Source organism: Rhinoderma darwinii, chromosome 2, assembly GCF_050947455.1.
Source record: "Rhinoderma darwinii isolate aRhiDar2 chromosome 2, aRhiDar2.hap1, whole genome shotgun sequence".
In the NCBI taxonomy this organism is placed as follows: Eukaryota; Metazoa; Chordata; class Amphibia; order Anura; family Rhinodermatidae; genus Rhinoderma; species Rhinoderma darwinii.
Window position 1 is genome coordinate 330953849 of NC_134688.1, and position 14235 is coordinate 330968083.

General features: G+C 42.2%; 1 protein-coding gene across 4 annotated transcripts in view; it reads left to right on the plus strand.

Annotated features, from left to right (window-relative positions):
- SLC6A17 (solute carrier family 6 member 17) overlaps positions 1 to 10113 on the plus strand; it is an 84307-nt gene extending 74194 nt beyond the window's left edge. For all 4 annotated transcript variants that reach the window (XM_075853669.1, XM_075853666.1, XM_075853665.1 and 1 more), the window contains exon 12: positions 6164 to 10113. In XM_075853669.1, coding sequence (XP_075709784.1) covers positions 6164 to 6532 — 369 coding nt within the window. In that variant the 3' untranslated portion in view covers positions 6533 to 10113. The remainder of the gene's footprint in view (positions 1 to 6163) is intronic.
- Positions 10114 to 14235: the final 4122 nt, after the last annotated feature.

Consider the following 14235-nt stretch of genomic DNA (forward strand, 5'->3'; position numbering starts at 1 on the left):
GGTATATGGGCTTGTGATTATGTAGTGATGGGGGTAGGAAAACAGACAAGTGAGCCCTAATCTACCCGCCACTCAGTCCCTGCCTACTTGCACCGACCCGCCCTAGGCGACGGGGTACAACTGGGCGACGGTCCGTACGCTCAGTAAGTGCACGACAGACAAACAGACAAGGGTACACAAAGCTAAGGGAAATGGGGACCGTGAGCAACAAGAGTGGTGAACGAGCCGAGTCAAAGCAGGAGTGTACGAGGTACCAAACGCAGAGCAGGAGAGTAGTGAACAAGCCGAGTCAAACCAGGAGTGTACGAGGTACCAAACGCAGAGCAGGAGAGTAGTCAGTAAGCCAGGGTAGTATGAAGCAGGGTCAAATAGTTCAGAAGCTGCAGCAGGGCCAGGAAACCAAACGAGAAGAATCACAAGCAAGGAGGAACAGGAAAGGCAGGTATAAATAGACAGAGGGCGGGAGCTAGCTCTGTCTGGCCAGGCTGTGATAGGCTCTCCCACTCCTAAGCCTGCCATCCTGAGTGGTGGAAGATGGAGTCAGTCTCACAGACATAGAAGCAGGTGCAGACTGATTACCTATGGGCGTTGACACAGAAGCTGTGCCTGGCAGATCCTTTACACTTTATGGTCTTTTTCCAAGCTAAATAATCCCAAATTTGGTACTATTACCAACCCATTCCCTTAAAGGGGTTGTCCAAATTGGGGGCTGTTTTTTCTATAGTATATGATCAGTGGGGGTTTAACACCCAGAACCCGCACTGATCAGCTGTTCCGCTGCCTTCTTTTGCCGGAAGCTATGCAGTGGTCGGTACTGGAAGCAGAAGGCTCCGGCCACTGTATAGCAGCCTTGCTGGGTTACTGCAGCTCTGCTCCTATTCACTTGAATAGGAGCAGAACTGCAGTATTGCAGCATGGCCACTATACAGTGGTTGGAGCCTTCTGCTTCCACTACCGACCACTGCACAGCTTCCGATGCCCGGAGGCAGCCATCACAGCTGATTGGTGCGGGGTACCATGTCTTGGACCCCCACGATCATATACTGATGACCTATCCTGTGGATAGTGCCTCACATATACCTCCCCCTGTATATAGTGTCCCACATATAGCCCACCCCTGTAGACAGTGCCCTACATATAGCCCTCCCCTATAGATAGTGGCCTACAAATAGCTCCCCCTATAGATAGTGCTCCACATATAGCCCACCCCTGTATATAGTGTCCCTGATTTAGCTCCCCCTGTATATAGTGCTCCACATCCCCACATATAGACCCCCCCTGTAGCTAGAGCCCCCCTGTAGATAATGCCACTCATAGATTTATTATAATAAAAAGAAAACTTTACATACTCACATGATCCCGTTCCCGCGCCGTCCGGTGGCAATGCAGACCTGCTCTCTTCTAAGCAGGTCTGCTGGGGCTGCATAATGCAAGTGGTGCGATGAAGTCATCACGCCGCTAGCGTCTTTGAAAGGCGCTGATTGGCAGGGCAGAATGACTTGCCCGTCAATCAGTGCCTTTCAACAACGGAAGCGGCACAATGATGTCAGCATCATTGTAAGGCGCTGAATGGTCGGGTGTCCTTCAGCGCTAATGCATGTATTTGTACCTGCGAGCTATAGACGCAGGTAAAATTTCTGCAAGAGGGGGTGGCTGTTGCTAACACCGGGGTCCCTCCGGTCCTAGCGACGCCATCGGGCATGAGAGGGCACGTGCCCCCGGCCCATAAATGTTAGAGGCTGGGCGGCACGGGCCCCCTCATGCCTCGGTCCCCGTAGCAGCCGCTATGGCTGCTACAACGGTAGTTACGCCACTCATTGTGCCATACAGCCTCACTGTAGACAGTGCCATAATTCCCACCTCCTCCCTATAGACAGTGTCATACTCCCCCACCTCCCTCATGTGGACAGTGCCATACAGCCCCCACCTCTCCCATGTAGACAGTGCCATACAGCTTCCCACCTCCCCCTTGTAGACAGTGCCCCCCAGACAAAACATTTTTTACTCACCTAGGGCCCGTTCCCACGACGAACTGAGCTGCTACACATCGCTGACGACGGGATCCTTGCGTAGGCCAGCGTGATCCTGTATCCTATTATAGAGTTTCCCAAGCTTTTCGGACTCAAGGCACCCCTGGAAAAAAAAATCAGCCCCCACTCACAGTAAAATGACGATCAGCCTCTCAATGACAGTAAAATGACCATCAGCCCCACCCTCACAGTAAAATGACCACACAGCACCCTAGTAGGTAGTGACACACAGCCCCTTGTAGGTAGTGCCACACAGCCCCTTGTAGGTAGTGCCACACAGCCACCTTGTAGGCAGTGCCACACAGCCACCTTGTAGGAAGTGCCACACAGCCCCCTGTAGGTTGTGCTACACAGCCCCCTTTAGGTAGTGCCACACAGCCCCGCCTGTAGGTAGTGCTACCCAGCCCCCTTGTAAGTAGTGCCACACAGCCCCCTTGTAGGTAGTGCCACACAGCCCCCTTATAGGTAGTGCCAAACACCCCCTTGGAGGTAGTGTCACACAGCCCCCTTGTAGATAGCACCCCCCCTTCCTGTATATAGCGCCACTGTAGCACCCTGAAGGAGTGGAATCCCCCTGTGGTCAAGGATTCCGCTACTGGATGGAGTGCTTGATGTCTCTGTTCCAATCCAGGAGAAGCCCCTGACATCTCTGTCCATTTATGGACAGTGACGTTAGGGGCTTCTCCTGGAGTGGAATTCCCGGTCACAGTGTCGGCAATGCTGTGGACGGGGATTCCTCTTCAGAAGTTGCCCCTAATGTCACTGTCCATATATGGACAGAGACATCAAGCGCTCCGTCCAGTAGTGGAATCCCTGGCCACAGGGGGATTCCACTCCAGGGAGCTACAGTGGCGTTAGTAGATAGCAGAGCAGGGAGATACCTCTTGAATGTGGCACTGCCGACCATGGGTGGCCCTGTCCCGACGGGCGGCACGGGAGCCCTCATGCCCGGTGTCGCCACTATCAGCCGCTATGGCTGCTACAGCAAAAGCCTGCTATAACACAGGTTGCACACCCCTAAGGTCGGCCCTGGTTGTAATCACACTAGTTGTAGTGAAGTGTCGCCAATAACATACTCGCAACTTATGGAACGGGCTCAGCCCATGAGCCTGCCCCATACTTTCCCTCCCAGCCTGCATTTGTAATTTTAGGAGGTTTATCTCCTAGTAGTAATATTGAGAAGGTAAGATTATAAGGAGTTTCTGTAACAGAAGCAACTAACTGAGATATCCTCCAAAATTTCTAAGCAATAGGGTAGGCCCCCTCCATAGAGATAGGTGTGCACCACTATCACCACAACCTCTTAAACATAAATCCGGGACTTCAGGGTATATTCTATGCAATCTAACTAGCACAAAGTATGCACAGCGTTACACTTTAAGGGTATGTGCACACGATATCGACAATTATGGCTGAAATTACGGAGCTGTTTTCAGGAGAAAACAGCTCCTTCATTTCAGACGTAATTGCTCGTACTCGCGTTTTGCGAGGCGTCAATTACGGGCATAATTTGGAGCTGTTCTTTATTGGATTCAATGAAAAACTGCTCAAATTACGCCCCAAGATGTGTCCTGCACTTCTTTGCCGAGGCTGTAATTTTACGCGCCGTCTTTTGACAGCGACGCGTAAAATGACAGGTCATCAGCACAGTACATCGGCAAACCCATTGAAAGCAATGGGCAGATGTTTGCCGACGTATTGGAGCCGTCTTTTCAGGCGTAATTCGAGGTGTAAAACGCCTCGTTTACGCCTGAAAATAGGTTGTGTGAACCCAGCCTAAGGGTATGTGCACATGATAACGACCATTACGGCTGAAATTCCGGAGCTGTTTTCAGGAGAAAACAGCTCCTGCATTTCAGACGTAATTGCTCGTACTCGCGTTTTGCGAGGCGTCAATTACGGGCATAATTTGGAGCTGTTCTTCATTGGATTCAATGAAAAACGGCTCAAATTACGTCCCAAGAAGTGTCCTGCACTTCTTTGACGAGGCTGTTATTTTACGTGCCGTCTTTTGACAGCGACGCGTAAAATGAGAGGTCGTCGGCACAGTACATAGGCAAACCCATTGAAATGAATGGGCAGATGTTTGCCGACGTATTGAAGCCGTCTTTTCAGGCGTAATTCGAGACGTAAAACGCCTCGTTTACGCCTTGAAATAGGTAGTGTGAACCCAGCCTAAGGCTTCCTCCACACGTATTTTTTTCTGGCACTATAAACTGCATAAAAAAACACTAGCATTATTAAAATGGAACATGCGTTTTTAAGGCGTTTTTGGTGGTGTTTTTCATTTTGTACATAGTTTTTTCTGGTGTTTTTGAAGTCCTAGAGAGAAACCTATGGGGAAAAACACCAGAAATAAATACTATACCCAGAACATGTTGCTTTTGGAAAAAAAAGCCACTGACCACAAAACTGCCTCAAAAATGCCACAAACAAAAATGCAGTTGTGTTTAGTGCATTTTATATTTTACTATAGATTTTAATCTAACGTCGGATCGCGGAAAAAAAACCCCAGCAAGGAATGCCATTAAAAACATGAAAAACTCACAAAACGCAGCAAAACACTGTGTGCATGAATCCAGCCTTAGGGATGTTTCAGTTAATGAAACCTGACAGCTATTTTGCTCATTGAGGTGCAATAATGGTGCCAAGTAGTGTAAGGCTGGGTTCACACGACCTATTTTCAGGCGTAAACGAGGCGTATTATGCCTCGATTTACGCCTGAAAATACGGCTACAATACGTCGGCAAACATCTGCCCATTCATTTGAATGGGTTTGCCGACGTACTGTGCCGACGACCTGTAATTTACGCCTCGTCGTTTGACAGCTGTCAAACGATGACGCGTAAAATGACTGCCTCGTCAAAGAAGTGCAGGACACTTCTTTGGACGTTATTTGAGCCGTTTGGGTATGTGCACACGATAGCTGCCTTTTACGTCTGAAATTACAGACTGTTTTCAGGAGAAAACAGCTCCGTCGTTTCAGACGTAATTGCTCCTCCTCGCATTATGCGAGGCGTCTTTGACGGCCGTAAATTTGAGCTGTTCTTCATTGAATTCAATGAAAAACAGCTCAAATTACATCCAAAGAAGTGTCCTGCACTTCTTTGACGAGGCAGTCATTTCACGCGTCGTCGTTTGACAGCTGTCAAACGACGACGCGTAAATTACAGGTCATCGGCACAGTACGTTGGCAAACCCATTCAAATGAATGGGCAGATGTTTGCCGACGTATTGTAGCCGTATTTTCAGGCGTAAATCGAGGCATAATACGCCTCGTTTACACCTGAAAATAGGTCGTGTGAACCCAGCCTAACATTTAAAACAGCGTCCCATTGAAGCATAAAAGGATGTTTGTTGTAGTTCATTGTACCATTCAGTGCATTATATAGTCGGGATAATATCACACAGGATATAGGGTGAAATTTACAAGTAGATTCCATGACGTTCAGTTCTAATTTGGTCGAGGAATTAAAATAGAAAGTGAAAAATCTGCTGTTTTTCTTCACCAGTCTCCTGGAGATGGTTTGTATTGAGAGATAAAATAGGAGACATTATTTTACCTTAAAGTAAAACATCAAGTAAATTTGGGTAATACTTTTATGTACATATACTATAGGTTGTATGAAATCATTTCTGCACATGTCCAGTGATCTGGATAAATACATTCTATGTCACAGCTCTTGCACACGACCGTGTGTGCCGTCTGACTCCTGTCCGTGATCCGTGAAAAGATAGGACATGTTCTATCTTTCCACATATCAGTGAGTCGTATCCGTTTTCACCCACTGAAGTGAATGGGTCCTTGAAAACTATCGTGTGCCACTCGGATGCCGTGACAAACAGCCGAGTGGTACTCGGTCGTGTGCAAGTGTCATAAGGTCCGCGATAAATTTGCTGCCACAGATATGACAGGCAGGAAACAGATGAACCTACAAGAGAACCACCGCACACGGTTACTGCACAGGATTCAGTGGCGTCTTGATTTTTAGCTGGAGGCACTCTAAGCAATGACTGCTGATTTATTCAGTAGAAGCTTCCCTGGTTATAACGGCAGTTTTTTCTTTATCATATGTTTTTTACTCCTACGATTGTTTCTGGGGTATAATATCACCATACCATTTCTCTTCCAGGCTGAAGAACAATTTCTGTTGTATCCTACATGGGCTCTGGCATTACTTATTTGTCTCATAATATTAGCAATCCTACCAGTGCCTGTGATCTTCATTCTCTGGCAATTCCAATTAATCCCCGATGGCTCCAATAGATTGTCTGTGTCATATAAAAAAGGGCGTATGATGAAAGATATCTCTAACTTGGAAGATAATGATGAAACTCGCTTTATCCTGAGTAAAGTGCCTAGTGAGACTCCATCTCCAATGCCAACCCATCGCTCATACTTGGGCCCTGAAAATGCTTCTCCTTTGGATTTGGGTGGAGCATCAAATGGACGGTATGGAAGTGGATATCTAATGGCAACCACTCCGGAATCAGAATCGTGATCCTACTCTATGGCTAATCCTACCATATTGTCAAATGCAATTAACATTATGTTTTGTAAATTATAGCACTTTCTAAAACACTTCCCTGCAAAAGCAATGGATTGCTTATGTCTAAGGAGCAGAAATGGATGTTTTACCCCAACGAAACCTTTGCTTCTCCGCTACGTCAGAAAATGTCATCTGTACTGCAGTGTTCTTCAAATCATGGACTTCAGGCAAATTTGCTTCTGCTTAGCGAGTTTATACATCCAGCCACAAAGTATACATATTACTAAAAAGCTAGAGGGAGCATAGCACTGCATAATACACAGGTATGATACCTTATCAACTAGTATTTATGTTTTACCCCTCAGTTGAATTATTGGAAATTTTTGCACATTTCTACCAAGCACACTTGCAGGACCCGATAACCTGCATAAATTCTTAGCACAACCTTTGTAGAAACCTTGTATATCTAAACAGATAAATGCTGAACATATTATTATACAAGTAAAAGATATACCTATTATTTTTTATACTTAAAGAGGTCAATTTCAAAGACGTTTTTAAAATGATAACCATAATGAGAAATATAACTCAAATCATTTCAGTCTACTGGCTATTTTTATTATTTATTGTTACTTTAAAATATTCACACATCAGTGATACTTCCTCTTTAAAATAGAGTATAAAGTGCAAAAAGATGTAAAGTGTAAAGGAACAAAGTAAGGTGAAAGCGCCTTTTAAAATACAAAAAATATTAAATGAAAAGATATATATATAAATATCTCATAGCTTGACTGCATGGAAAGTTACTTTAAGGCCTCATGCACATAGAAGAGCCAACGGACATGTAAGCACTCCCATTCTAAACCTATGGGCCCATACTGTACCTCTGTATACTTATGTACGTATACGGAATCCAATAGGATTTCCTCCATGTTCCATGTTGTATCATAAAGGAATTTTATCCTAGACACACTGGAGGAAAATTCATCAAGCAATCTACGCCAGTTTTCTGGCGTAGAAAAGTCACAATATGTGCAAAATGTTGTGACTTATACTGATTTACACATTTTTAAAGAAAATTATTAGAATATGGGCCAGAAGATGGTGTAAATTACAGCTGAAAATCATGCCAGCTCTTAGCTGGCGTAGATTTCCCTTTCTGGTGCATGGACAGCCAGAGATGTGTCTAATATATGAACAGACCTGTATCTCTTAATAAATTAGGTGCATTTTACTCCAGCACAATTTATTTTCAGACTGGCGCATGAAACGCCAGTCTTAACAAACTCCCCTCATTGCCTCTAGGAAAGAATACATCCGTAATACGTTGCTGTACAGAAACTTTATATGGTTTCGTAGTTTTGAACCATAGGGACTACATGTGCCACTGTATAGGCTCCATGCACATGGCACTGCCATGTACATGAGGCTTCAGCTATAGATCATGTATATCATAAAGTCCAAAGTTTCCCACTAGAATTTTCCACAATTTGGTGATTTCCTTTATAGTGATTGACATTGCCATTTTACAATGATTTAGCCATCGATATATTACATGAAAAATATCTGTATGTGCACATCTCAAAAAGCTGTTATATTTAAACATCCTAACTCCTTGACCTAAAGAAATATATAACTAATAGCTCACTGCCTTAAAAAGAGACTGAACACACACATACTCATAAATATTTTCATAACTAGTAAGAGTATTTGCTCAGTTTTAATTAATTTTGTAGTCATTTTTTCAATAATACTAATAAAAAATTAATTATTAATATAAGGCATGCTAGAAAAACGTGATAAGAAAATAATCTTCAGTCTAACTACTGTAATGTCTTCTCGTATATGCCACAAGTCATCTGACCACATGTCTGCGTGTTCTAGGATTACTGACAGGAAATCACATCATTGAAAATGATCTCAAACATCCGATCAGGTTTTTAGGGCAGTCATTCTTTTTTTGACCGTTTCTTCATTCAGTTCAGTTTACACATCTCAGCACATGCGTTATTTTGGTTGCTGTTTCAGAGCTTTCATAGGAATAGTGATGTTTCTAAATCTATAGAAAAGTCCACCTATTAGATTGCTATATTGTAGTACATCATGACAACATTTACCAGCACTTATAGGCTTATTCAAAAATGCTACAAATTATGAACTATAGTTTCATATTTTTTACTTATCTAATGTTCTAAAGGGGAGAAGTAAACCAAATTAATATTGCAGCAGTAGATACATTATGAGTTTTATTATGACAACTATTTAACATGTAAAATGTATCCTATGGTATCATTTGAGTGCATGCTGGTGCTGTAAAAACACAGTTTTATTGTTCTGCCTAACCACAAGATTCAAAAAAAAGAAAAAAAATAGAAACAAACAAAAAAAAACTCTTCTATTTTCTGGTCACATGCAGTGAATTTCTGTTTGACACAAAGACCTTGTTCACACAGTGCAGTTTTTTGTGCATTTTACATTTTTCCTTTAGACCTCATGCACACAGTAAAGCTTCTAGGGGAATATGGCATCCGATCACCATCATTTGAACCTGGCCTAAAAAATATATTCTATCAAAAATTGCACTTTAATGCTGCTTGATCTGCATCATGAGAAGGTGAAGATTTAGTACTAGCGAGAAGAGGATCGCCTAGTCTGGTAGAAGTTTTTGCTCAGCTACAAGCTGTTTGAATTTGATTCTCCTGATGAGCTAAATCATGGTCCAGAAAGGAAAAAATTCTAAATTAAAATCAAATCAAAATTATGGGGGATATTTAAAGAACATCACCCCTAAGATTGTAGTTGTATATATACTTTCTGGGTGAGAATTAGCTTTACAGGAACACTACACTGTGTTATTTGTTGAGTCTAGTGCAGGGACTTAGGGGGTGATGCATGACGCAGGGATTCAAAGAACATGAAAGAGAGAATACTCGTGTTAGGCACCGCCCTTAAAGTCCTTCACTAGGCAGTACACAGGGCATCAGTTTTACTTGGACTGTTCCTTTAAAGATAGAAAATGACCAAACTAGCATAAAACCAAACTTGGCATATAGTTATTTAAAGTATCCTGCTGCTTTATAATAATTGACCAGTAAATATTCTTAGAAATCACACGTATGGACAGCATTTTAAAGTGTTCCTTTTTATTTATTTTTTTTCATTCTGGTACATATGCACTTTAAATCAGATGAAAATATTATAACTCAGGGTCCCTACATTTTTGTTAGCCGATATAAATTACGCACTGTGGAATGCAGGTCTATGATACTTTAAGGGCATGACCACACGTGGCGGATTTCCTCCGCAATTGTCCGCATCAATGCCGCACAGAATCTGCGTTGCAGATTCTGCTGCGGATCTGCACAAAATGTGCAGTAAATTGATGCGGACTAGCTGCTGCGGACTGCGGTAAAAGTACTTCCCTTCTCCCTATCAGTGCAGGATAGAGAGAAGGGACAGCACTTTCCCTTGTGAAAGTCAAAGAAATTCATACTTACCGGCCGTTGTCTTGGTGACGCGTCCCTCCTTCGGCATCCAGCCTGACCTCCCTGGATGACGCGGCAGTCCATGTGACCGCTGCAGCCTGTTATTGGCCTGTGATTGGCTGCAGCCGTCACTTAGACTGAAACGTCATCCTGGGAAGCCGGACTGGAGACAGAAGCAGGGAGTTCTCGGTAAGTATGAACTTCTATTTTTTTTACAGGTTGCTGTATATTGGGATCGGTAGTCACTGTCCAGGGTGCAGAAACAGTTACTGCCGATCGCTTAACTCTTTCAGCACCCTGGACAGTGACTATTTACTGACGTCTCCTAGCAACGCTCCCGTCATTACGGGAGCCCCATTGACTTCCTCAGTCTGGCTGTAGACCTAGAAATACATAGGTCCAGCCAGAATGAAGAAATGTCATGGCAAAAAAGCAAGACGCATCCGCAGCACACATAACATGTGCATGACAGCTGCGGACTTCATTGCGGAATTTAGAATCTCCATTGAAGTCAATGGAGAAATTCCGCCATGAGTCCGCCACTGCTCCGCAACAGACAGAGCATGCTGCGGACACCAAATTCCGCTCCGCAGCCTATGCTCCGCAGCGGAATTTTACGCCTCGTCTAAACGAACACTTCTAAATAGAAGTGGAAGGCAATGGAGAAACGGCTCCGCTGCGGATTAACGCTGCGGAGTGTCCGCAGCGGAATTTAAGTGAAATTCCGCCACGTGTGAACCCAGCCTAAATCAGTATTTATGGTACTTTTGTTGCTTCTTTTAAAGGGGACCTGTCTACTCTCCTGGCATATCTGTTTTAGTAGATACTTGTACTTACTGTGAAATAACACTTCTGAAGCAGCTTTTCTTACAACTCTACATTGTGCCGTTCCACTGTTGTTCCTTTTAGAAAATGTATGAATAAATTGACAACTGGGTGTCCCTGCACAGTCTGACATTGCCCGTACTGATTTGACAGCGTCAGACTGCGTAGAGACACGCCCCATTAACACCCAGTTGTCAATTTATTCATACAGTTCCAGGTGGAATAACAGAGGAACGGCCCCACGCAAAGATGCTCCAGAATTATTTTTTTTTTTTTTATGGGGAATACAAGTATTTACTAAAAGGAGAGCTGATCCTCTTTTTTTAGTCTGCTTAGTCAGTTTACTACAAGCAATGGCAGCATTTTGTGAAATTCATTATATATCGTTGTTATTTTGGTACAACCTGACCTTGGGATGTTCATGCGGTGCCAGTTCAGGTTAGATAACCCTGGCAGCTGTGCATTGTGAAACTCACTTACTGGCTGCAGTAGGCACATAATTTAGGTTTAATATACAGTCAGGCAGAAGCAATTGCTTTACATTCCACCTTCAACCTTGAGATTGGTACCAAATGTTAATACTGTAAACAGAATATTTTCCTATTATAATTAATATAATTAAGTCACTAGGACTTTACATTGGTAGAACTGAATACTCTGAATTAAATGTGTAATTATTATATATTGTTATATTGTATATTATATTGTACATGTCTGTGTACATTTTGACTCTCCAGTAACTTGTGAATTCATTTATATACGTTGTATATATTGCTGTGTACTGTAAATTAGCTTTAGTTTTCCAGTGACTTGTATGTGACCGTAGCTTTTACAGAACTTCTTGTTGCCTTGTGTCATTCTCTATGTGTATACAGTTCTAAGCTAGCGATATGGCTAGTTAACACTGTGTGTTATGGTTAGAATAATCTATGTGCCTGTATATTTTAGAGCCATGTAGAATGTATCCCTCTTTGGAAGCACAAGAGAGGCAGAATGCACATATCAATTGGATGAAGCCTGCTCTAAACCGTATTGAAAGATAATATTCAGCCATATCCTTGCCACCTGATCTCCTGCAAACTCATGCAATTAATAGCCTGGGAGAGAGCCAGTCCTATGTAATTCGCCAATTAGAAGCATTTCCAGAGCTCAGTATAATGCCTCATCAGTCTCTGGGGGCATCTCAGACGATATCGAATCTGCCCTAAAAATACATAGGTTTAAAATAGCAAAAAAACCAAGAAGCACAACAGAAACTGGATGAGAAGTTATAGTTCTTCACAAATAGCAAATTGGTGATCACCAGATGTTCTGTAAACTCACAACTATATAGAACAGTACTGTCACCCCCACTGTGCCCAGCTTTATTGTAGAAGTAAGGAATAAAAGACTGGGCGTTATGTAAAATAATAATAGTGTAATTTAAGACATTAGCATTGTAAATAAAAGGAAACAAAAAACATATAGCAATAAAACAAAAGAGAAGGGATGACATATAATTTACAGATTTAACTATAAGTGAGGGTAAGGGAACATATTCACCAGCACTCTATGATACACTGAAATACAGCTGTACAATACTTAGAATGAAGTACTGAAACAATGGAAATCAATCTAGATGACACTAAGGTAAAGGCATCTATTCAAGCAATAATAGGAGAAACATAAAATGGGCCATTTCAACAATCGGTGATAATGACCTCATGATGGGTAACAACTAAGCGGACCATATTCTGCTTTCCCCATACCTTACTTCACAAGTAACATCACATTAGAAGCATACATGAGACACAGTTGTTGTAGGCAGCCCCCCCCCCCTACCTGACTTAGTATACGATAAAAATAGTAGATTGGTTATTAAATGCAGTTAAAAAGCTTTTAGACTTGTAACATGGAGGTAAATTATTGATGTTAAGTACAGGGGGGATATCCTAACAGACTCCCGGAAAACAAATTATTATATTCTTGAAGCAATTATACAGAGATGAGATAAGTTACCATTCTAGTTATTAAGAGAGTTGCATAAACAGGACCTTACCAACAAATACATTAGTATTGAGGATGGATCAAATTCAATAGCACTCCTATTACTCCTCCAATCCATTTTTTCAATGTGGCAACCCACTTCCAACTGATTTCCGCTATCAAAGAATTGATGCGTCTTTCCATTAGGGGCCTTCCCGTCTACAGCACCACAGCCGACATTGGTGGTCAACATAGCAGGCGGAAAATAAAATCATCTGCCTGAGATAGGGAAATGGAGAACTAATCCAGCAGTTTTATATACCATTCATTGTTCCCTTTGTCTTATCTGATAATGGATGCAGGAGGTGCATATCTTACATAGTATAAGTATTATCTATTCCTTACATAATAAGTGCAGAAGGTTCTGTAGCGTGCACCAAGGATTCTACACTTGATGGGACTAGCCCTGCTGGGATACAATTTTACAAATTCAATTTGTCTTGTCACCTCATTTGGATATCATGGGTTGTGGAACCGCACTTTGGTGGTATTAACTTAGCATTACACCTCGGCAGCATATCAACTGTGTAGGATTCCAGCATCTATGCTCCCTGAATGCCGGTCACAGCTGGCAGATATGCTATATGAAAACTGTAAGCACTGTTACTGTGCATTGTGATAAGGCATGGCGTTTACATGCTTGGCATTGAAATGACCACTTTGCTTTCCAGAATATAGAAATTCGGTGAAAAATATTTTTCTATATGTAATAATTATGTGATTATTTTGTGCTGTATATGAATGTCTATATCATGAAATTACTGCAGAGAAGGGAAGACTAGCATAGCCATAACAGCCACGATCCACAGAACCTTTTAGCCTAACCTATTTTTCCAGCCTAAAAATAAATTCAACAATTGATATGAAATGGTGTCTGGAAGAATTAGAAGGAAGTGGTGCATTAGCAATAATTTCACAGTTTATGTTTTTGAGATTTACATAGGTGAATATATACCCGAGAAAAAGTGTAACAATGGCACAATATATAATCCTTAGCACAATGAAAGCACATTGTTTATACATCATTTGTAGATTAGAAGCACATATAAATATAAAGTGTTGTATCATAATGCTATATGATGGAGGACTCAGTGTACACTTCAGATACTGTATTCCAAGTCTTAACATTTAGGGCTTGTCACATGTTACCTACCTCGAATAATGTGAGGAATATTGTCGATGCTGACTAGGTTTTGTGACATGACCAAAATATTGCTTGAACATGTCCAACCACATATGTGGCGTCAATGACAAGTTGCAGTGGAACTTATTGGAATAAATGCTGTTCCTAGAATTATACAAAAAGTTCCTGTTTCTGTTGTAACGTGGCAATAACTGGTTTTAATGTAATGAAATGGCAGGCCCAGTTTCAACAAGATG